At 45.6% G+C, this 25,384-nt stretch overlaps 1 protein-coding gene across 4 annotated transcripts in view; it reads left to right on the plus strand.

The window, feature by feature from the left end:
• The window catches only part of FAM168A (family with sequence similarity 168 member A), a 359,670-nt gene that overhangs the window by 323,508 nt on the left and 10,778 nt on the right, over window positions 1-25,384 (plus strand). For 3 of the 4 annotated variants that reach the window (XM_073334685.1, XM_073334676.1, XM_073334704.1), the window contains 3 exons: window positions 2,351-2,476; window positions 3,422-3,460; window positions 15,970-16,112. In XM_073334685.1, coding sequence (XP_073190786.1) covers window positions 2,351-2,476; window positions 3,422-3,460; window positions 15,970-16,112 — 308 coding nt within the window. The remainder of the gene's footprint in view (window positions 1-2,350; window positions 2,477-3,421; window positions 3,461-15,969; window positions 16,113-25,384) is intronic. The other variant, XM_073334694.1, reaches the window with a different exon arrangement.

A 25,384-nucleotide genomic window follows, 5' to 3' on the forward strand; every position in this document is an offset into this window, starting at 1 on the left:
TCAATAACACTTGTACTGGCATGATAAGCTGTCCATATCTTGCCAGTATTTTCGCTGCCTTTCATACAAATCCCAGTAAGGCCATGCTCCATGGAGTAGATCTGAATAGCTCTCAGGAGCTCTGTCTGGAGTGCTAATGCCACTCTTGAAAGTCAAAGTCAATCCAACTATTTGTTTCTTATTATCAGAGACATAACTGTTAGTTCCCTGGTGTCTAAGAACCATGTCTAAGTGGATTTGTGGTTTTTTCTCAGTGTTTTTGGAGTCTGTTACTTGAAGGTCATAAAAGCTCATTTTGTTAGAGGTGTATCAGTGATGGCAGGCAACCTTAGGGGGTTTCCACTCAAGAGCTTCAAGACAGCCATATTAACCAAACATCATCACCCCTCCCGATCATGCAGTGCCTCAAGCTTTGATCTGTTTTGGGGGTTTTGCAACTCTTCTGACTTTGACATTGTACGGACGATGATGATCTAAGCTGGGAGGAGTGGTAGATACGCTGGAGGGCAGGGATAGGATACAGAGGGACCTAGACAAATTGGAGGATTGGGCCAAAAGAAATCTGATGAGGTTCAATAAGGATAAGTGCAGGGTCCTGCACTTAGGACGGAAGAACCCAATGCACAGCTACAGACTAGGGACCGAATGGCTAGGCAGCAGTTCTGCGGAAAAGGATCTAGGGGTGACAGTGGACGAGAAGCTGGATATGAGCCAGCAGTGTGCCCTTGTTGCCAAGAAGGCCAATGGCATTTTGGGATGTATAAGTAGGGGCATAGCGAGCAGATCGAGGAATGTGATCGTCCCCCTCTATTCGACATTGGTGAGGCCTCGTCTGGAGTACTGTGTCCAGTTTTGGGCCCCACACTACAAGAAGGATGTGGATAAATTGGAGAGAGTCCAGCGAAGGGCAACAAAAATGATTAGGGGTCTGGAACACATGAGTTATGAGGAGAGGCTGAGGGAACTGGGATTGTTTAGTCTGCAGAAGAGAAGAATGAGGGGGGATTTGATAGCTGCTTTCAACTACCTGAGAGGTAGTTCCAGAGAGGATGGTTCTACACTATTCTCAGTGGTGGAAGAGGACAGGACAAGGAGTAATGGTCTCAAGTTGCAATGGGGGAGGTTTAGGTTAGATATTAGGAAAAACTTTTTCACTAGGAGGGTGGTGAAACACTGGAATGCGTTGCCTAGGGAGGTGGTGGAATCTCCTTCCTTAGAAGTTTTTAAGGTCAGGCTTGACAAAGCCTTGGCTGGGATGATTTAATTGGGGATGGGTCCTGCTTTTGAGCAGGGGGTTGGACTAGATGACCTCCTGAGGTCCCTTCCAACCCTGATATTCTATGATTCTATGATCACCTTCCAAGTTACAAGGTGATCTACCAAAAGCTATTGTTTGAACTGAACCCTGTTTCCAAAGGGCATAATATGTTCTATAGCCAAAGCCAGTCTAAACAGGGTACTGAGGAACTGCCAATCCCTTCTACCTTCTGATAGGCACAATTAATTCTATCTCATACTCCATAGCACCTGCCGTATGAGCGTCTGGCTAACACTATGAATCACTAGCTGTGAGGTAGGCGAGAATTAACCTTTCCATTTTACAGATGAGGAAACTGAAGCACGGAGCAGTTGTGACTTGTGTGAGGTCACACAGGAAGTAGTCCCAAAGCCAGGCATAAAACTTAGCTCTACTGACTCCCAACCCGTCCTTTATCTGCAGGCTGGCTTTCTCCTCAGCCCTGGCAGTCCTCTCACATGAGTTCACATTCTCTCCCGCACCTCTTCTCGAGAGCTGGAGTCTGATGCTTTCTAGATACATATTGTCAGTATTGCTCAAAAAGAAGAGGATGGCTGGGGGCTATTTATACGGCCTTAGCCTGCTGATGCTGCCTTGAAAATCCCTGGGATTATCCCTGCAGACCATATGCCTAATATGTAGATCTGTGTAGGTCCCTCACCCATAGGCATAGTTTGACTTCTATATTTGGGGAGGCAGGCAGCTCCAGTCAGGCCAATGGGGCTGTGTATGGGGATGTGGCAGCAAATTCCTTGCCTGGCAGTTTGCAGAGGCCTGCCCGTCCTCCTTCCCCCCCCCCCCCCCGCCCAAAAAACTACTTCCATGCTCTCTCCTTAAGAGACCATAAATCCTTGATAGGTAATTTTCTGGTTTTCCGTATCCGTTAGCCTCAGGAAACGTGACAAATCATGATATGAAATTCCTGGGTTTTTTTTCCTTTAAAAAAGTGACAGTTTTAATTTCACTATCAAGAAAGGGATACCGTGTTGTCACTGTCATTGACATTCCACTGTTCGTTGCTGTATAACACCTTTTCTTCTGTCTTCACTCAAGCTACACTTCTGATGAAGCAGGCCTGGCCACAGACATCCTCCTCTTGTGCCACAGAGGGTACCTTTCACCTCCCAGTGGACACTGGGACTGAGAACAGAACTTACCAAGCTTCATCTGCAGCATTCAGTAAATACATCTTTTCTTCTGGGGTTTTGCTTTGTTGTTTTGCTTCTGTTTAACTCCTCTCTCTCTCCAGTGGCTTGGGGGTTTATGTGGGACATTTGGTCTGTTGGCAATGTGTTGGTTAACTTTGTGTCTGTTAAGGCTGCTTTGGGTATTGGGAGCCAAAAGAAGTAAATGATTATTAATAATCCTGGGCTCAATAGCATTTACATACGTAGTTGGGAAGAACAATTCCCTTCCACTGCAGGAATTATTGGCTGAAATTCTATAGCAGGGGGTCACATTAAGGTGATCATAATGGTCCCTTCTGGACTTACATCCTACTAATCTCTGAATGCCTTCTTGTCCTGAAGACAAGCTAAATATCACTGCCCCAAATAAATTTGCATCCATAAAAAATATGCCAAGAAGGAAAATATTTGCGCCTACTTGTGTTAATTAAAAAGAGATAAATATGGGGTTGAGTAGGAAAGCCTCTATGTTTAAATTGTATCCTTGATCACTGAGAAAAATTGAAATCATTTTCAGATATTATATAAATACTTTAGTGTATGATGCCCCTCCTCTTTAATGTGCAGAAATCTATTTAGTACAGGTTTGGCCAGATTACTGTACTTGGAATCTGTCTGGTCAAATAATGAATTCTACTTTGGTAATAAGCAACAGAACACATGCATATACACACAGTAATTAAGCAAAATAGTTTGTGTAGAGCGGAATCCAAGAGAAGAGAGGGTCACTTCATCTTTCATTCAAGAAGGCAACAGAAGCTGGTAATCCCAAAATAAAGATGATTTTCCAGGGATTCCAGTGAAACTCTCAGTAGGACTTTCCCATCGACTTTCCCGCTGTTAGGCTTACTAAGCCCCAGTTATCACAATACCCCAACTGATGGCTATGTATCCTTCTGTTGATAAGTTTCCTGTTTTGTTTTGTTTCAACTTGCAGGGCAACAGTTTTCCACTACACACTTCAACTACGGTCAATGTATGTATTTGTCACGAGGGTACCTTTGTTCCAGTGCAAATCCTTTAATTAACTAGGCAATTTTAAAGTTATACTGTGCATATTAAAAGCTCATGCAACAATTGCCATTTTAAATGCAAGCCATACGTGGTCCACAATCAGCCCCCAAAAGTCACTGCTCTTTACCTCTGAAGTGGCTGCACAGCTCTGTACTGATATAGAAGGACAGTAGTGAATACATCTGGTTTTTCTATTTGGTGATAACCCAACATCTGTCTGTGAAATATTATTTAGGTAGGAGCAACAGAAATCCTCAGATATGGAAAATTCTGCCTGTTTAGGATTTTTTTCTATCAGTCTAAAAGTTAATATGAAAAAATGTGTCTGCTATTCAATGCACTGTAGTACCGCAGAATCTACAAGGTTGAGATTTACAGGGTAGAGGGGATTTAGCCGCACATCTTCCACTAATCATAATGGAAGATGGATGACTAAGTGGCCTGTACTGCTTTTAGCAGTGTTGCAGCCATGTTGGTCCCAGGATATTAGAGAGAGAAGCTGGGTGAGGTAATATCTTTTACTGGACCAACTTCTGTTGGTGCTAGAGACAAGCTATTTTGCTTACACAGAGGTTGTCTTCGAAAATCTCAGCCTGCAGCCAAACACACTAAAGGATAAATAAACTTCCTTATTCATCCCAAGAAGATGCTAATAGTTAAATCCATAGGTGGTGTAATGGAGGCTGGGGGATGCTAAGCCTCCCCAAACCTTGCACTGCTGGACGAGAGGGCAGTGCTGGATTTGGGGCCCTGAAATCTCCACCTCCCACAACCCCAGGGCTGCAGCAGGGGCACAGAGCTTTTCCGGTCTTGGGGCCACAGCAGTGGGGGGGGGGGGAGAAGAAGCGAGAAGGGGGCGGGGCCACAGTGGAAAGGGCAGAATGGGGACGGGGCTGTGGGCGGAATGGGGTAGGGCTGCAGGAGAAAGGGTGGAACTGGGGAATGGCTCCTAGCTCAGAGCTCCAGCCAGGGTCTCTGCTGCAGTCCTGGCTGAGAGCTCGACCCAGGCCAGGGCTGAGCTCTCAGCCCCCCTTCATCCCCCGTGGCCCGAACCGAGTTCTCAACCCCTCTTTCCCCCTCCCCCCCCCACACAACCCGACTGGGGCCACAGGGGGCTGAGAGCAGAGCAGGGGTGTGGCCTCAGCCGGAAGAGGCAGGGCAAGGGGCTAGCCTCCCCCAATTATCACAATTAGGCTTTAAAATGATCACAATTAGGCTTTAAAATTAACACTGTTCTAAACTCTGTTTCTAGAACTCTCAAACATCTTGCGTCATTAAAACTTGATTAAAGATTTTAATCCACAATCTAGAACAAATTGTTCTGTTTTAATTTTTTCCAATTAATAAATACATCAGATTTAGATTACATCTGTCTAGAGTACTGTGTCATCTATTTTTTATTTTGAAATAACAGCTAAATTATCAGTGAATCAGGAATCCTGAAACTCTGGCAAGTTTGAGTTATTACAGATCCTAGCAGTAAAAACATGCAACACTTAGCATTTCTACTTCCTGTAAATCCACATATAAATTTAATCAGGAATGAGATCTGATGCCAACTAATCACAATCTAGTAGGTCTTTGTTAAACTGATTAAAAGAATCTAGGCCAAAAGCAGAGAGAATGCTATTGTGGAGGAGAATGGGGTTGTTGAGTAAAACCTTTGTAAATGGATTTGCTGTGTACTTAAAGAATTCTACCAGCCTTTAAAATAGCAGTTCCTGCCCCTTCCACTGATGTGGTGAATGTGAATGTGGAGGTGAATGGAAAGGTCGTTGCTTTAATTGGGCTTTTAAATGATTACGCATTTAGCAATATCACTTTAAAGCTTTTTTCAATCTCACTTCCCCAGTTTTAGTTTAGTTCCCATTGCTAGGCTAAGTTTTAGTTTAGTTCCCATTGCTAGGCTAACCATGACCTGGCAGCATTTGGTAGGTCAATGTCTGTGATCCTTAATTGTGATGCTAGATGCAGAACTAAAACATTAGCTACATGGAAAGTGGCCCACTTTATTGTAAAAGCCAGCACTGCTGGCTCTTGGCACTTTTAAGCTGGAGGGCATTTGCTATGGAAACACAGGAGGTTCTTCCTTTAGGCTGTTAGATTGCCTGTGTGAAATGAATGGGTTGTTTCAGTCCACTTCCTAGAGGGTAAGTGACACCCCACAATTTGTATAATATTAGCAGTGTTGTAGCCATGTTGGTCCCAGGATATTAGAGAGACTTGGTGGGTGAGGTTATATCTTTTATTGGAGAGCTTCTGTTGATGAGAGAGACAAGCTTTCTAGCTTACACAGAGTTCTTCTTCAGGTCTGGGAAACTTACTCAGGGCATGTCTACTCTTAAAATGCTGCATCCGCACCACTGCGCTGCTGTAGCTCTTTAATGAAGATGCTCTACACCGATGGGAGAGAGCTGTCCTCTCAGCATAGTTAATCCACCTCCATAAGATGCAGCAGCTGTGTGGAGGGGAGAAGCTCGCCCATCAGCGTAGAGCTGTCTACACTGGGGATTAGGTCGGTACAACTAACGTCACTCAGGGATGTGGATTTTTCACACAGGAGCGCAGAGGTGACGCGTGTGGGGGGAGACATGGGGTCATGTGCATCCCCAGATTTCTGCGAGTGCTGAGCTGTTCTCCTCCCGCTGCGCCTCCCGCCCGACATGTTTCTGGCTTGCTCGGCCCCTCTCCCTGGCAGCCAGGCCCGGGACAGAGCCACTTCTCATACTGGGTGAGGGTGGCCTAAGGCGGCCACGTGCCCGTTCTTGACTGGAAAGTTCAGTCAAAAAGGGAACCTGGCAATATCCGGTCAGATCTACTGAGTGGACACCCAAAGTACGGTTACTGCAGGGAGGCAGGGAGCCGCTGGGTCATCACCTATTCAGACGGGGCTGCCTCCTGCCTGGCAGGCAGGCTGCAGCTCCCAGCCTTGACTCTGCAGGCGAATCCCTCCTGACCTGGGCAGGAGGGGTGTGAGGGGAAAAACAGTGAGCGACAGTGGGGAGGTGGGAAGAGGAGTGGACAGGGGCAGGCCCTCGGGGGAGAGGCGGGGCAGTGGAGGTTCCGGCACTCCTGCCTGAGTGCCCGTTTTTTAAATATCAAGTTGACAACCCTAGGGTGGCCACTTTGGGTTGCTGCCTCTGTGCAGTGCAGCAGCTGCCTGAGAGACAGCCTGGCTGAGGAGGCGGCGGTGGCCCACCCCCTCCGCTCCCAACCTGGGCCTGGCTGCCAGGAAGTGGGACCAAGTGAGCCAGAAACGTGGCGGTGGGGAGGAGTTCTGGCTTACTCCGCCCCTGTCCTCCGCAGTTGAGCCTGGGTGGGGAGTGGAGGGGGCGGGCCACCGCCACCTCCCCCAGCCAGGCTCTCGCAGGCACAGAGGCAGTGACCCTGAGTGGCCATTCTCAGCTAGTGTGAGAAGAGGGTCCATCCTGCCCACTCCGCTCCCTGCCCGAGCCCATCTGCCAGGGACAGAGGCGGAAAAAGCCAAAAACGTGCCAGAGGGGGAGGTGCAGCAGGAGAAGGACAGAGCCCTCTGCCCGCAGGTAACTGTCGGGGAGAGTGCGGCAGCCCCAGGCCAGGCGCAGGATGTGGGGGTCGCTGGAGGGGGTGCCAGGAGCAAGTTCCCTGGCCTCTGCTCAGCCTGAGTTCGGGGCATTACCCATGTCCTTCCCCCTGCTGAGGTGTCCGTGAGGGTATGGGATCTCTGGGGAGACATTGTGGTGCTGAGAGTCCCCTGGGGCCAGGCCCAGCCCAGAAGCATGAGCTCCCCACTTCTGTGGCCTCAGCCCCCCAGGAGCCTGCAGGATTGGCTGCCCTGGCCCAGGGAGGTGGGGCAGACTGGTGCCCCCTCTTTACCTTGTGTCGTTTCTCCCCCCCCCCACCCCCTCGTATCAGCAGGCATGAGTTGTCTCTGGCTGAGCAATGTAGTTATACTGGTGCAGGTCTGTAGTGTAGACCTGACCTCAGAGTGTCACAATTAGCACCTTTAATGGTCGTGTCAGCAAAGACTGAGGCCTGGCTACGCTCTCAGCGCTGCAGTGGCGATGCTTCACCGCTGTAGCACTTAGTGAAGATGCTGCCTGCACTGACGAGAGAGCTTCTCCTGTTGGCCGAGGCACTCCACCTCCTTGAGAGGAGGTAGCTGTGTCAACAAGGGAAATTCTCCCATTCCCATAGCACTGTCTCCATGAGGGTTTAGATCAGTATAACTGCGTCACTCAGGGGGGTGATTATACAGACGTAAGTTTGTAGTGTAGACCAGGGCTGAGAATTGAATGGGCCCTGATGACTGAGGGCTGGTCTACACTGAAAAGTTACATCGGCATGGCTACTTCTCTCCAGACCCTTGGGAGACTGAGTTAAACCGACCTAACACCCAGTGTAGATGGTGTCAGGTCAATGGAAGAATTCTTCCGTCTTTCTAGGCCTGGTCTACATTTAGGTTGACCCAGTGTGTGAAAAATCCACACCCCTGAATAGTGTTGTTAAGCCAACCTAACCCCTGGTGTGGACAACACTAGGCCAATGGAAGAATCCTTAATTCAACCCACCGCCTCTTGGGGAAGTGGATTAACTTGATTAACCCCCAACAAGAGGGTTCTTCCATCGGCATAGGTAGTATCTACATGGAAGGGATGCAGCTATGCCACTGTAGCATTTCAACTGTAGACAAGCCCCTAGCTACCGCCTCTTGGGAGGTGGATTAACTATGCTGTTAGGAGAACCCCTCGCAACACTGTAGTATGCATCTACACTGAAATGCTCCATTGTCACAGCTGTAGCGCTGCAGGTGTACTACTGTAGCATTTTAAGTGCAAGCATAGCTTGAAACTCCCCCTTCATCCCTAGCAATGGTCCCTCCAAGCCAGAGCTATGGCACATTACCAGAGAAAGAACAGATGAGGATTACTCTGTCATTTACAAATCATACCTGTGTATTCCCTTTCCATGCTTCCATCTTAGCTTTAAGAAGTTTTTACTCCCACATACACACATTACTGTAGGTCAGAGAAAAGGTAGGTTATGGATATTCTGCCATTTATTAACATGTTTGTTCCAAACTGCAGGAATCAGAAAGCATTTAGAGGCTGTTTGCTAGTCCCATCCAGTGTGCTATTATCTACAAGCTGTTTTAGGCTTGTGAGGATAAGATGGAATATTAAAGGCATTGAAATCTTGTCCTTCATTAATTGCTGTCCTGAACATTGGCAGATTAAATTTTCATTGTGTCAGAATTTTTTGATGTGTAATCACTTTTTAAGAGGCTCCACTTTTCCACTGTTTTGAAACTGTGCTGTAGCTCATCAGTCTTCTGGGTTAGATTATCTGGTTTTGATGTTGCGCCGGCTTCATAAATATGATTTCTAACGTTCACAAAAATGAGAGGCAGTCCAGTGAGAGGCTGTCCCTGGGGCTGTCTTTTCACATACACCTCAGTCCTCATTTGCAGTACCTTCTTGTTCATCTGATTTTCCAATTCCCCTGCACAGTTCTGTTTACCATTCTGACCTGCAAGCACTCCTCTTTATTCTAGTCCTTAGCTACACCTCAGCATAGACTAAATGTAATGCAGACCTTTGTGGTGGTTTTGTGAGATGAACACATTTCCATGGATGATATTAATACTCTCCAACTCAATTTGTGACCTAAGTCGAGTTTGTACTGAGGCGAAAGGCTAGAGCGCATAGAGACATATTAGTCTGCCTTAAAAAGAACTTAAAGCACAGCTGTAAGGTTTTCTAGCATTCCCCCACTAATTTACCATTAAGTACAAATGATTCAGTCAAAACTTCATACACATGACCTTCATTGTAAGTGTCTGTGTAACCCTTTAACTTGAAAGAGAGAAAATCAACATAGAATTCAGGTACCCTTACATCCTTTTTTTACAGGAATCCAATAATTTCCTCTGTCCTGGCTATTTTCAGTAGTTCTTTATATATCTCAGAACTTTGTTTACTTTTTTTTTTTTTTTTACATTACTGTTCTACACTGTAAGGCAAAGGGCATTTTTACACAAGAATTGGCATGGCAAGTGAGAGGGGTGGGCAGGATCTTGTGCTCAGCATGGAGGCCAGCTCAGCTGGGGCACACTGCTATCAAAGTGAAGTTTGAGAAGAGGTGGGGGTAGAGGATCCACTGCTATATGTATCCGAGTCTAGCCTTTCAACTGAAATGACTGAGATCTCAGCATACTCCTTCGAAGAGAGAAAATCAGTCTTTGGAATCCATGTGCTGGTTGAGAATGTTTTTGTTAGGCAAGTGTCATCTCTTGCCATATGACAAATTTCCAGACTTCAGTATGGCCAACTTCGAACATTCAAAAATGCGAGTCGGGGCCTCCAAAACCAGGTGATTTTTAAAAGAATGGGTGGGACATTTTTATTTCCCTTCTGGTATCTGAGCCTTTAAGTTTCAGAGGGGTAGTCGTGTTAGTCTGTATCAACAAAAACAACAAAGAGTCTTTGTGGCACCTTAGAGACTAACAAATTTATTTGGGCATAAGCTTTCATGGGCTAGAATCTACTTCATCAGATGCATGGAGTGGAAAATACAGGAGCAGGTATAAATACATGAAGAGATGGGAGTTGCCTTACCAAGTGGGAGGTCAGTGCTAATGAGCCAATTCAATTAACAGTAGGATACCAAGGGAGGAAAAATAACTTTTGTAGTGGTAATGATAATGGCCCATTTCAAACAGTTGACAAGAAGGTTTGAGTAACAGTAGGGGGAAATTAGTATGGGGGAAATTAGGTTTAGGTTTTGTAATGACCCAACCACTCCCAGTCTTTCAGGCCTAATGTGGTGGTGTCCAGTTTGCAAATTAATTCCAGGTCTGCAGTTTCACATTGGAGTCTGTTTTTGAATTTTTTTTTTTGTTAAAGAATTGCCCCTTTTAGGTTTGTTATTGAGTGACCAGGGAAATTGAAGTGTTCTTCTACTGGTTTTTGTATGTTATAATTCCTGATGTCAGATTTGTGTCCATTTATTCTTTTGCATAGAGACGGTCCGGTTTGGCCAATGTACATGGCAGAGGGGTGTTGCTGGCATATGATGGTATATATCACATTGGTAAATGTGCAGGTGAATGAGTTCCTGATGGCGTGGCTGATGCGGTTAGGTCCTATGATGGATTTTCCTCCTATATTTTCCACTCCATGCATCTGATGAAGTGGGTTCTAGCCCATGAAAGCTTATGCTCAAATAAATTTGTTAGTCTCTAAGGTGCCATAAGGACTCCTCGTTGTTTGAGCCTTTAAGGTTCACGTTTGCCAGCTTTTCTCTGCAACCACAAGGGATGGAAACTGACTCTTTTTAAAAAGGAAAGCTGAGATTGTCGTGATCCCAGGAGCGAGGCATTTGAGGAAAAATTGCCAAGTCTCTTGAGACTAGTTGGCAATGCTGAGTCCTCCTGTAGTCTAAGGTCAATAATTCATATATGGTGTGCAGTAGCAGAATTTAGAAAAGTCAGTCTGCCTGCCATTGTTGATAGTATCCAGGTGGAAACTCGGCTGATACAGTCATGCTTTCTTCCCCTCTCCCAGGAAAGTGTAAATGTTTCTTCCGCATATTTGTCTAAAAAAACTGTTGCTTCTTTGAAAAGTTTCTTTAGTTCATTACCCATCAGCCCAACAACTTTTTAACTCTGGAACACATGTGAATGGCTCATAGGACAAAGGATTGGCATTTATTATAAATAGTAAATTAACCATGTGTTCCTTGTGTTGAAATGTAATGTGGCACCGCTTTCAGTCAAGTGTATTTCTGAACCGCCAAGGTTGCAGCTAATTATCCTTGTTAAGAGCAGAATTTGACAAAGCCGGAGTGTCTCTGCTTTTTTTTAAATGGACAGGAGATTAAAATTATTTATCGTGTCACTGATCTAAAATTAGTGGATCGTATGCTGAATTGATAAGCGGTGCACTTTCTACAAAGGGATATTTCCCAGTGAGGCAATGGAGAAATCCACCCTTGATCACCCAGACTTTACCCTCCAAAAGCTGGGTTCTTCGTAGCTTCTCAGAAGCTTTGAGGGCTGCACTGAAGTTTCATAAAGCACAAGAGGCTGCAACTGCTATAGTCATGTCAGGTGCATCCCTTTGAGGCTTAAATGGTGGCGCATTGCATGCTGGGACGAGTAGTCTTTGTGAGCCACACCTCTGTCTGAAATATGCAGGTAACCACAAGACACACTGTTGAACTCAGTTAAACACAGCATGGCAGACACATATGAGCCACTTCTGTCCTAGAACACAGATATGGGCCCCATTTTTCCTGCTTTATGTCATGCTGGTGGGACAAAGCAGGTAGAAAGCTGACTTACCGGGCTGGTTGGGGAATCCCCAGAGGGTGTAAAAACCGCTTGAGGAGAGGAGGGGAGATACAGAGTAGGTGCTGTTCTCCTGGGGTTCTAGTAAAACTGGGCCCAACCCTGTTATCATCTGTCCATGACAGAGGGGCTTCTTTCTGAAGGAGGGCAGAACCTATAAACCTCCCTGTGGAGATTTTACTCTGATTTTCCTAACAGCTCCACTGGATCCAGTGTTTGTCTGCACATAAAAGAATTGATGTTTCTTTTAAGAAGTGTCTTTCATCCTTCAGTGATTGCAGCACTACTGGAGAAATGTTTTGTTCCTGGCCCTCCCTCTCTCTGAAGGGTCCTGCCGGCTGTGGGACCAATGCAGTTCAGCGTCAGGGGACAGGATTGCAGCACCCCATATGGGGGAGTCTACACACCATGTGCCCAGGTGGAACCTAGCTCCATGTGGGCTCACTGTTCCCCGGGGGCGTGGGGAGTGCTCGGTCAGAGCATGCACAGCTATTCAGATCAGTTAGCCATCGGCACCTGGTAGAATGATGGGCAACAGTGTTAAATTGCCATTGCAGCCCTGAGGATGCCGTCCTGTTTGTGGAGTGGGTCCAAAACCACTCTGCTGCATGAGGAGAGACGTTTCCATCCCATGCTTTCTCAAGACAGCCCTGTGCCAAGCCTCGTTATTCTGGTTTGATGCATAAAATAGGATTTGCCTCTGTAAGAGGAGGGGTAAGGTTCCCTTTTCTAGACTCCAGCCGCACACAAGGAGCAAGTGGCTGTGTTTCTTAATAGCAACAGAGCTGGCTCACTGCCTTTGTCAATAATGCAAATGGACGGCAGGGAGCAGGGCTGGTACAAAAGGTATTTGAGAAACACCCTATGAAATAAGGTGACCTTTGTAGATACACTACCCGTTTAGTCACCATAAACAAGCCCAAAAATCCCCTATTACGATCTGTCATATATGGGGGAATCAGCAACTTCAGCTTAGCTGGAAGTCAGCACTTTTCCATATTTGTCAGGAGCAGCTGCTTACATTTCAGGTCTTTGTTTAAAATGGGCTTCTGTTAATTGCAGACTTAAAGGGGAGAATAAGGCAATTGTGACACTGATGGGATTCAACAGTGCTTCAGTTGCAAGATAAGGAAAACAAATTATTTAGTGTACAGTCTTGTCCCGCCAAATCTGTGCAGCTAGAAACATAAAAATAAGTTATGCCATGGATAGATGCTAATTATAACGGTGCGTCAGCTGCATAGAGCAGACAGAGCTGCATACAGACTCGTCAGCAAGCCAGTTGTCATTGAGAGCTTGCTTCTCCTGCCATTGAAGTCAGTAAGAGCTTTGACTTCAGTGGGTATGTCTACTCTGATTACAAACCCACAGCTGGTCCATGCCTGCTGACTCAGGCTTGCAGCGCTGTTTCATTGCAGCGTAGAGGTCTGGGCTTGGGTGAGGTGTGAGGGTCCCAGATCTCAGGCTGCAGCCCAAGCCCAGAAGTCTACACTGCAATGAAAGAGACCCGCAAGCCAGAGTCAGCTGGCACAGGCCAGCTGCGGGTTTGTAATCACAGTGTAGATATAGACCAGTGTAAGCAGCATTGGGCCCTTCTTACTTATTGTTGCACACTTCACATGCTGTGTTGATAGGTGACAATAGTTGTGGCCTCCAATTTGCATTGGATTCCTAAGTGTTTTATTCCTACATTTGAATTATGAAATCACCAGCACCTACTACTGCAGGTGATTTTATTATATTATAAAATGCCTTTTAAAAAAAAACCCACACAGCTCGATCCATGAAGTTAAATCAGCACACTATTCATGTGGACATTGTGCATATTTCTGGCATCGGGGCTCATCAGGAAGAGCAGTCATACTCTTGCACTTCTGTAGCATCCTTCATGCCAAGCTCTCCCAAGTGCTTTGCAAACATAAGGCCTGATCTTGAATCAGTGGGAGCTGAGGGTTCGGCATCTCTTAGATGTTCAGGACCTTAGTCGATTGGGCCCATTGTATGCATTGTTCAATTGCCCTGTGAGGCGTGGAGCACTGTGACCACTTGACAGATCGGGAAACCATCCATGGAAACTTCTGGCCCAGTCTGTTGATTTTAGGTGCTAAAAGGCTCCTCGTCACTCTAATGTCTAAGCAGTTATTTGGGTTCATATAGTATCATCCACAGAAGACCTTGTGCTGCACCCTGCTGTTTGCCTTCCCCTGCTTCTACAAAGCTTTGCTTGCTATTTTTGTTATGATGTATGAGTATTAGTAGTCAGGTTACAGCTGGAAGTGTGCGAACCCACTTCCGTTTGCACAGTCTAGCTCTAACATCTAATGTTGAACAGGATATTTTTCTCTGAGTAACATGTTATGAATCTAGATTAGAGTATGTTACCTAATGGGAACAGTCTGTAGCATAGTTTGATTAGCACACTTGTCAGAATAAGATCCCTGTCAGTACTGCTAGGTTTAAACACTGCTATGTAGTCACAGCCTGGGTTCACCTTGAGCTTCTAAATCTTAATGAAGATGAATGGTTAGAGCAGTGGGTTCATTACAGCTTTCAGACATCTTAATTGTTCACATTGAAAGGTTCAGCGCTAGGGAAGGACAAGAGAGATTCAGCCCTTCCTCTCCAGCAGAGTTATCACAAGCTTTCCAGACACTCGTAGGTGGCATAAACACTTAAAAATAGTCTCGTGCAATCTAGAATCCCCAACAATTATATTACTGATGTAACCATCCAGCAGACAATGAGAGAGGACAAAAGCTCCCAGATTGGGGAGAAAATTACTTGAAATATACATATTGTCTTGAAGGACATTTTGAGTTCTGACGCAATCCCTCAAGTCATGCCGGGTTTTTTTAACCCTGTGAGTAGTGGTATTTCCCAGGGTGACACCACATAAGTTTTTGTGTCTTCATAAGCATTCAACTGTTTGGACAGTTGTGGATATGTTACAGACACATTTTTCAGACACTAATCTGCATCCCCTCCCCCAGCCAAGGAAAGAAAAATCCCACAAGGACTTAAGCTGCCATACAGAGAGGTGAACCCATACAGTGAGGTATACTGTACATCTTCAGGCCCCAGATTTGGTGATCTGGCCCCGTGTTCTGAAATGTATTGTTCTAAGGACCCATAATGGGTTCACGTTTGAGAACTGTTCTGAAATCCTTATATGGCATCATATCCAGACTCAAACAAGTTAATAAAAATGACATGGTGGTTAAAAAAATCAAAGTCTGACCCTAGCCATGTCTCCCCTAATGGGACAGCAGTGTATAGTCAACAGTGTAACATCTCCTTTAGACTTGTACACCCTTTGGGCCAGCGCTGTCATTTATTGTGTTTCTGCCAGGCACAATGGTGACCCTGACTGGGCTGAAGCTTCTGGATCAGAAACATTTAATAATAACAGGGAGACATGCCTTTAATATGTAGCTCATGTACCTTCCTCCACCATGGTCCCAGAAACAGGGTATTGTTCCCCGCAGTCAGCGGGAAGAGGCGGACCTCCAGCTGACATTTTGATGATGTGATCCCAAAGCAGTGGCTGGGCAGTCAGTAGATCTGTCAGTCTCCAGCCAGGAACCAGCATTGCTATGTTGCTTCCCAAACTGACTCAGAGTGAGTAGTTTTACCTCAGCTGTCCTGACCATTGGTGCAGTCTTTCCATGCCAAGTGCCCCCAAAGAAATGGCATTGAGAGATGGAACCTATTGTAATTATTTAGTAACTGTATCACAGTAACACCCTGAAGCTCCAATCAGGATCAGGACCCCATTGTGCTGGATGTTAGACAGGATCCCTACCCCAAAGAGCATTTAGGTTTATTGTGGCCTCATATAGCTCAAACAGCTGCAGATCACACTGTGTTCCATCACTCAGAGGCCCCCCCGCCCCCAATTCTTTGTTGATATGGAAATTGTCCTTCATGCTGAGCCAATGATTTGCTCTAGACTCCTAATGAGTGGCTTCTGCATCCATAGGACCACTGGTGGCTGTGTATCTTTTATGGCACGCTAAACGTGGAGTGAAAATGGTGTTCTCAGCATGGTTTAAATTGCTAATGCGCTATGTCAGCCTGCTCAGCTGTTGTCTCCCATAAGCTTAAATCATGGCACTAATGCAGGCTGTTTTTGTTTTTAACAGGGTACACCGCTGGGACTCCATACAAGGTCCCACCTACCCAGAGTAACAGTGCACCACCTCCCTATTCTCCATCTCCAAATCCGTACCAAACTGCTATGTACCCCATCAGAAGTGCCTATCCACAGCAGAATCTGTATGCCCAGGTACGTGTCTAGCAAATTACTGAAAAAAACAGCAGTAAAAGCTTGTGTATCATCCAAATAGCTGAGAACATATTACTGGTGTAAGATACTATGTTTCAGACTACGTTAATTCACCTATTTCTATCTCGTATCTACACCATCTGTGCAAACTTCAAATCACATCCTATAAGCTTGGACCTGGTCAGTATGTGGATGGGAGACCTCCACGAAAAGTCTTCTGTAGGTGTTGGAGGAAGTGATGCTGGTCGTGCTGCCTATCAGAGTGGACCTACCTCTGAATGATAGCTGATGGTGTTGTCTTTTACACTTGTGTAGCTTGTCATGTCAGTGAATTGGATTGAACTACTCTGTGGTACTCTCTGCTCTGGATCAGTACTAAACCAAGCCGCTCTGATGCAAAGAAGCATTAAGCTGCTGGAGGATGCTGTCTTTTGGATGAGATCTTTACCACTTGTGCTCATTGACCCTGTGGGGCTTTTAGTTAGCGTTAAAGGTGTTCACTAATGCTGCATGCATCTTGCAGGCTTTGGTTTGAATGGTCCCTAAGAACCAAACCCAACATGCTGCTGCACAAGGAGCAGCAACAAATCAACTCTTGACAATTCACTTTCAAGGAGTCTCCCCCCTTTTCCCCAGAAACCTTTGTCTCTTGTTCAGTCACCGGCCTTTCTCGGCAGTCCCTGGCACACCCTGCTTCAGTGTTAGATGTGCTCCAGGGAGCTGTGGCTTTACTCCTCTTTTTTCCTTGGGCTGTGTATTTCCTCTGTGGCTCTCCGCAATTGTCAGAGCATGGCAGCTTCCTCAGTCCCTGTGCGGATTCTTCTGGGGGTGCCAGACAACACTGCTGCCTCTGTGCTCCTACAAGGGACTTCAGGGAGCGAAGATGTGGCATGGCCTCCTCTCAACAGACGAGTGTAGACTGTAAAATGTTCTAACTCCTGCTGCCATCTGCTGTGTTACTGACACGCCATAACCCTGGTTGTGCCCCATAATGAAGCATATGGTGCATCCCTTAACTCTTTGTGTAAGATTGCTGAGGTCCAACAACTATAGACTAGGGATGGGTGTTTCTGGGCGGCTCCAGTTAAAGGTCTATCTGTCTATCAAAGGGTTTTCTTCACTGCCTTATTATTGCTGTAGTTTTTGAGCACGGTTGAGCAACATTTGACCCTACTCAGAATCACAGCAGCTGGCAGCAGGACAGGGGCTGTTGGTTCTTGGTGGGCTCAAAGCTGGGCAAAGGAAAATATTCTGTTCTGTGGAGGATTTCACTTTGTCAAAATTTGAGTTTGTTCCAATTCACAACGAAAATCCTAAATTTTGAATTTTTCCATGAAGTGACCTGGGGACCCTGGAAGCCCTCTGGTCTCTAACTCAGAGGCAGTTCACCAGGTGTGCATCCAAGGAGCCAGGAGGACCAACTGTCAAGAAACCAGGCAGATTTTGAAAACTGTCCTGCTTGCTTCCTGGGGCAGCTTCGTCGAAATCGTACGATCTCCTCAGAACATTTCCATTTCAACCAACTGGCTAATTCCAACAAAAAAAAAGTGTTGGAATTTTCTGACCAGCTGTCATGAGACTCCTCTCTGTCAAAGGTGCTTGTCACCATTGTGTCTAAGCTCCTCTCCTCAAATTGCTTTCTGGCCTTTAAGTACAGAGGGCTGGAGAATGATGGCCTCTCTGAATGCAGTGAAGCCCTGACCACCCCACTCTGCCCCCAGAAAAGATGTAATAGTAAGTAGGGGGCAGGACCTCAGGGACAGCTAGATGCTGTGCAAATCTCATCAGCACACATGTGCTAAACTTCTTTTCAGTATGTTAGACCAAGGCTGCTCATCTGTTTGCCGAGCTGTAGAGTGCTCCAGATTTTCTCCCATCACCAAATACCAACACGTATTACAGTAGAAATGGGGTCTTTATTACTCTGCCCTATAAAGGAGCTGGGGCCATTTGCTGGTTTCTAAAACGCTGTAACTGCAATAGAGCAGCTGGCTAGGATGGAGGAAGAATTTGTGCAGGGTGAAGATGAAAAATGGGGGAAAGTCGTATGTCTCAGTATTTGTAGTATAAGACATACAGGACTTGATCAAATGCCAAGTCAATGGTTACACTCCCATCAGGCTGTACGTCCAGAACATGTCTGACTTCCAGGTTCTCCAGTTCCAAGGCTGTGTGTGCTAGCCTTTTGTTTCTGATCTTCCCCACCATTGCTAGCTCCAGGTCAGTTCCAAGAGGGGTGGTAATGGTGGGAGCATCAGTGTATATGGGGCCAGGCTGAGGCTACCCAACCCAGAAGCACACACACTGGTGACCTTTGGACCTTGTCTACCCTAGTGCCTCCACCCTCGCTATCTCCCGGAGAGCTGCCTTGGGGGCACATTTTTCAGAACAAAGCCTGTGTAGACAAGACACAAACACTCCCCCCGCCCCCCCCCCCGTCTTTTTTATGGAACTCAAATAAACTCCTCCATGTTCATTCAGTACTACTGCATCCACATATGCATCCAGACTGGGATTTTCCAACGTGACTAGTGATTTTATGGGCCTGACTTCAGACACCTTAAAGGGGCCTGATAGAAAGTGCTTATCACCCACCCTCGGAAAATCAAGTTGGGCACCCAAAGTTACTAGCCACTTCGGGAAATCTGGTGCTTGACAACCTCCCATAGTGTTTGTATGTCACTTAGTGAAACTGGGGCATCTTCTCTTCTCATTTTTTACATCCTAACATTTCATTTCTTCATGCTGACTTTTACATAAGCCATTTTAGACATATCTCCCTGTCCCCCTGTCATTCTCCTTGGCCTTGTGACCCCCTGCTCCCAACTGTGTATCATCCTCACATGAATGCCACTATCCTACATCCACTCTTCCTGCTTACTGATATGCAAAGAACAACATTTCTCCCAACACTCAGCCTGTAGCACGACACCAATGACATCCCTATCTGCCAAATTGCTTCTGTACGCAGACTTACCCTCTGTAAGCTGTATTCAATCCAGTGGCTCAGTACTAACGTACTGACCTTAAAGTGTAATCATCTCTGTATGGCATGCATTAAATCCATGGATTGTACTCAGTCCCTTTTACAGTGAAGAAGGATGTTTTTGTTAAGGTGTTCTGCAAGGGGAGTGGGGAAATGGGAGCGTGTCTCCTCTTTTGTGTTTTTGATATATGAAGCTCACCTCAAAGGTTGCGGGATTTTTTGTGTTGTTTTTTTTAAATCTACTTGATTTTTTGCATTAGAAACTTAGATCTTACCTACCCTGGAAGGCTGTACGGAGATGGGCAAACTAGTGGGATTATGATATCATACAAGGCTGAAAGTCAAACAGTTGAGAAAGGAAAGGATTTTTTAGCCAGACTTTTTTAAACTTTGTTTTTTAATACCAGTTTAAAACTCCAATGCAAATAAGGCCTTTGGAATGGAAGAAAGAATGGTCTTTAAGGATTCAACATCCCACCCCTTCTGGGGAACTCACAACACATATGGAGATCTCCAACAAGTCTCCAAGCAAAACAAGCAAACACCAGACTTGATGGTCTCAATTTTTCCTATGACCTAAAAAATGATGAAACTTTCATCCCTTCTTATATCATAAAGAAGGGGGAGAAAAGGTACTAAACGTTTTTTTTCCCCTGAGCAGATCTATGAAAATTCCAAATCCCTCTCCCTCTGCTGATGCCAGGCGGACTCTACACAGAGTTAGAATGTGAGATCTGATTAAATTACAAGTTTCTCATTCCCAGCGGGGCGCTGGTGGTGAAGCCACTAATGGAGTCTTCACTGATTGATTGAGTTTTACCACAGACTGAAGATCCCCTGTGGGTTTGGTGCATGTAGCTCGACTGTTGATAATGATATAGGTCCTGGCAGGTAACTCCATGGACTTTCTTTGTGGTGCCACTTGTGTATTTTGGAGGCCAGTTGTGGCTTTGGGGCACATAACTGCCCTGCACTAAGGGTAGAAAAGGATCCAGATTGTGACTTGGAGAGTTATAATCTGCTTCTCAGTTTCCTGCCTGCTCCAAGTACCGGGGAAAGTAATGTATCCCAGCACTGTTCCTGCCACCCCTTATTCCTTGGGGTGTTGATGCAGCTGTGCTGGCTGGTGCCTTGGGAGATGGCACCAAGGCTCATTCCATTCCCTGCTTCTTCTCCCACCTTCATGGGAGGGGACATAGCTCCCCTGCTATGCTGCTATCAGCAGTATAGAATGGCTGGCACAAGGGAGCAAGAGGGAAGTGCCTTATATGCCTCAGGATGACCAGAAACTGGGTCATTGGGTACTCTGTGTGTATGTGTGTTTTGAACTGTGTTCACTTTATGGACGATTAATTAATTTCTTTTAAAGATCTTTGCTGGAGACCAGGTAAATTACGCCCACTGCCCCCAATCTTCCATTCCACCCCCATCAACTCTTCACTTCCTCCCACCTTTCCCAACTCCGGTATCATAGTGATGTGGGGGGGCAGGGGGGTAAGAACCTAGATACAGCTGAACACAATTCTGCCGTGTTTCTTAGGAAATACTTTATTTCTCTGAGCATTTACAGGCTATTCTTAGCTTCCAAGAGTGGCTGGGCTCTGTCCCTTGCTATGACAAAATTCTGCCATTGGGCAGTGAGGTGTTCATTTTGAGGGAATACATGGGCCTTGGGGGTCTCTGCGACCCAGTCACTGTACACCACTGAATAGTTAAACATGGTTCAAAGTTTTGAGAACCAAGACCTGGGCCTGCGTAGCCCCATGGCAACAACCACCTTTCAAAGTCTGTTCAACTTTTTATTAAAGATACAGACAGAGGGAAAACAGTGAAAACATTTGAAATATAAAATATTAAATAAGGCTTTCATTCAACATCCTTTGTTCTCTTTAGTTGTAGACAATTTTTACAGGGAAAGCCCCCATTTGACAGATTTTTAGATGGTATTAAATGTGGTAAATACTGTCCATTTTGGGGAAAAGAGAAAAAGTTTGTTGAGCTGATTTACAGCTGTTGTTGTTGAAGTCCAGTCCTGTTTCCCTGAAGAACAAAACAAGACAAATGCGCACACAAAAGAGTAGAGAAAAGAACAGCAAAGACAGAAAATTTAACTTCTGTCTCTAGCGTTGACTCTCACTTGCAGCCTCACCGCTGGAGAAACACAGACCCAGCATAGGGTCTTATCAGCCACTCCAAGACCTGTCAGCGAGGCTTGGAGACTTGTACCAGCATTGGGCAGTTTAGGGCATTGCTTTTAGCTGCCTCACTGGTCACAGACTCACTGTAGTGTTGCAAAAGATATAGTTGTCTTGGTTGGCTCAGCCAGATGTTTATTAAACAGAAGGGGAAAAGAGAGACTAGACAGGGAAGAGAAGAAATAAGGCAGGGAGGAAAAGGACAAAGGAGGGAGGAGATGAGAGCAGGAACCCAAATCTCTCACATTCCAGGTGCTATTCAGGTTTTGCTGAAAATAGTGGCGGTGACAATGTCATTGGTTCCCTCTCCCTGGCCCAGTCTGGTCAGGATGCCTGTCCGGATCAGGATGATGAAGGCCCAACAGTGTTCTGGTGGATCCCGGATCCCAGAAGATGGTGGCAGTGGCAGCCAAGGTGGCACAGCTGGCTGTTTGCAGTTCCGCAGCGTCCTCCACATTTTTATCTCCCCGCAAAGTTTCCCTTTTAAGGACCCCAAAAACAGGTGATGGGCAGAATAGCTGCAACTCTCATTATGTTGTCCACCAATTTCTGAAGTACCAGGTTTGGTCCATGTATTTCCATTTCCATCTTCTTTTGTTTACCAGTCACAATCTTAACACGGTCAGTTGGCAGTGTCAGTAACCCTTTTTGTTTGGACCAATTCAGTGTTTCTGTCTTCTTTTATTGTCTATCTTCCTATCTTCCTTTTGTACCTTTTTCTGTCAACATTCTTTATTATGGGTGATTGTGATATTTTATGAACCTTCAGCAACTTCCCAACAGTTACGCTCACAATCAGGGCAGGCCTGATAGACCCCCAGTTATTACAACAGGCATTTATTAGGGTAGTGTTCCCAGTATCTTCCCCGCTGCTGAAACCAAAGGTAAAGCTGGATAGTTTCTGGATCTTTCCTAGATCCTTTCCTCTCGTATTATATCAGCTTCTCCACTAGTTCAGAGTTCACCTATTTTCCTGCATGTTTTAAACATCAGCGAAAAGTCTCCTCATTGTCTGGTTCAATAGGAAGAACAGTGGATCTTGCACACTGTGTGTGTTTCAGTATATTAGCTGCTTTGGCTTCTGAGGAAGACTGCGCAGCTGAACTTCAGTCTTTATTTAAATTGCGATACATGTGATTATGTTCTCATATGCGTGTTACATAAATCCGGTGTGATGTCTGAATGGTTGTCAGTGTGCAGTGGTTTCCCTGTATGTCTGTTGTGCCAGCCCCTTCAGAATTGGGGGTAGAATTCTACTTGATCCTTGACATTCTCTCTGTCTTCAAAGGCTGATTTCTCAGTCGCCTGCTTTGGTGTGATCCTGATTTATCTTAGCACTTCTTCTTCCCTTGAGAAATATATTTCTGCTTCTGGGATTTGTCCAATCAGCCTTTGTGAATACTGAAGGAAAGAGCTAATTCAATAGCCCAGGTTTATCCCCTTTTTCTGTCAACACCATACCTTGTTAGAGGTTCTCCAACGGCTATCACTGACTTCTCATGAAATCTCTCTTCATTATTTACACACCCTAATCTTCCCAACCCTCTTTGTTTTACATTTTTAATAGCACTGTCCTTACATGTCTCCATCTACAGTTTCTCTTCTTTAAACCACTTACATTTAATGCAGTTTATTTTCTGGACACATACCATTTTCCATCCGTTTCTTTTTCCATCCTTTGTGTTATTCCATCCAGCACTACTGCTTTGGTCCAGAATCTGCTCTGTTGAATTTCAGCAGCCTTTATTTCCCCTTTTTCAGTCTCGCTTTAGGCCTGCTCACAACCCTGACTAGATTATGTTCCCTTTTGTGTAGCTGCTAACTCATCTCTCTTTGCATCTAGTTATGTCCTTAACGTTCCTCAAAACTAAGTCAAGCGTTCCTCCTTTTCTTTTACTTGTCACTCATCTTGTAAGGTAGCAGCTGCACAAAATATCTACTGACCACACTTACTGCTCAACGTATGTGTACATAAGCAGTATGTTCTTCTCAGCAATATGCATGGGCAACTCTTAACATTTCATCTTTTGGCTCTTGCAGGACTTGAATAGTTTCACAGCAGCCTCCCTAAATAGAGACAGTTAAGCTGGCTCCTACTCGTTGTTTTGAAGCTGCTTTATAGCCCTCCACAGATGACATGCTGGTAAAAACAACTGTTCCCTGTCTAATACTTTCACCATTGTGGCCACTGGTAGAGCTAGACCAACAGTGGGGAAAGTGTTAATGCAGACAAAACCTTTATAACAGCCAGCACTACATGGACCAATGGCAAGGGCTCAGTATGGGCCACAATTTGATAACGTGTGGGAGATGGCATTCGTCTTTGCTTCCTGTCCCATTTTATTGTGTACTGCTGTAATGTCTCGCTGTTCTGAGTTAAAGAGCTGCCATATTCTGCCCCAGAGGTAGCTGCACTGCAGTTGGGCTGAAGTAATCCCGGGGCCCAGATTCACACCTATGGCAAGTGAAACTTACAGGGAAGCCGCTGAGAGTGCTGGGTGTGAGGGGCTTGTAGGATCAGACACCCTGTAAAGTACCTTGAGAGCCTTCAGGTTTAAGGGTACTATATCAGTGTGTAAACTGAAAACCTCTGCTCAGTGCAGATGTTGTTTGGGGATTAGAAGGGCTAAAGTCATAGGAAAACAACTTGCTGGTCAAAAGTGGTCTGGGGAAAATTTTTAAAAGACTGGAGGCCTAAAACTAAGAAGTTGTACATGGATGAAATGGGAGCTGTTGCCAGTGCTTCATGCACAAAAGTGTTTCAGTGAGAATTTGCCAAAAAGTTAATTTCACAATAACAGAACTGCTTCATTATATTCAGTGTATTCGATATTGTGTTGTACTGTGCATTAGATTATGACCCCACTGGGTGGGTTACGTATCTTCTCCTAGCTGCAGCATCAAGCATGTTGATGATGATGATATGCTCTCTTCTGTGACTCAAAAGCATGAGTACCAACCTCAGGGCAGATGGTTAAAAACCAGGGCACAAACCCCAAATTGGTGGTGAGTTCTCTACTTAGATTTCACCAACCAATTACCAAGTGTAAACTCTTCAGGCACTATAGCAGCCTTAATGTGGGTCACAGATGGTCCAGTTGGATACTCCCATCTGTCTCACCACCCAGATAAGTTTGTCTTTGTGGTAGATGGCCCTTACACCAAGAATCACAGGAATATTCAGCTTATTCCCAGTCCCAAAGGACCAGTCACTTACTCCAGGTCAAGTGCACCTTAGATCTCACACCAAAGACAATCCTTGTAGCCAATCTATAATAAACTATATAAAGATTTAATAAATAGGAAAAGGAAACAAGAGTTATTTACAGGGTTAAAGCAGGTAAACATATATACACAATTTAGTTACAACCTTAAATTTCAAAAAGTAATGGATGATTCCAGACTACGCAGTTGGGGATCTCTTGCTTATGCCTAGATACCTTGTCCTGCGGAGTCCAAGCAGCATAGAAATCCAGTTCCTTCTCTTTAGAGATTTTTATCCCCTTCCTCACTTACGCTCTTAGCTGCAAACCAGGGGCATAGCCATGGGTGGGCCACTCAGCATCCAGGCCCACCCAAATCTAAACAAGGGTGCAGTGCTGCCAAAGTGACCCGGAGCATCACTTGAGCACCTGCAATCTGTGACGGAGCTATGCACTCACCCTTCAGAAAGCTACACTCTGGCAGTTCTGCCCTGCCATTTTCAGAGCTGCCCCATGCACGTGCCCAACTCGGCAGGTGAAGCCCTGCGTGTGGGGGCACTGGGGCTAGGAAGAGGGCATGGCATCAGGGCAGAAGCTAGGCCAGCACAGTCTTTCATTGCCCGTCCACCCGAAAGTCAGACCCCACCCAAATTTCCACTCCTAGCTACGCCACTGCTGCAAACTCAGCTGACGGAAGGAATCCACTTGCATGACTCATCTTCACAAGGAGGGGGCAAAACAAAAAATGTCTTTTGTCCTTTTTACTGTTCCACAATAGTGCATCTGGTGTCTATGGACCTTCCCTGTTGGGCAGAGCATAACACCATCTGTTGGAGACCAGCACAAATTAATGTCTCTTTCCTGTCTGGTGATTTACACAGTCACAGG

The sequence above is a fragment of the Lepidochelys kempii genome, chromosome 1, assembly GCF_965140285.1.
Source record: "Lepidochelys kempii isolate rLepKem1 chromosome 1, rLepKem1.hap1, whole genome shotgun sequence".
NCBI classification, from domain to species: Eukaryota; Metazoa; Chordata; order Testudines; family Cheloniidae; genus Lepidochelys; species Lepidochelys kempii.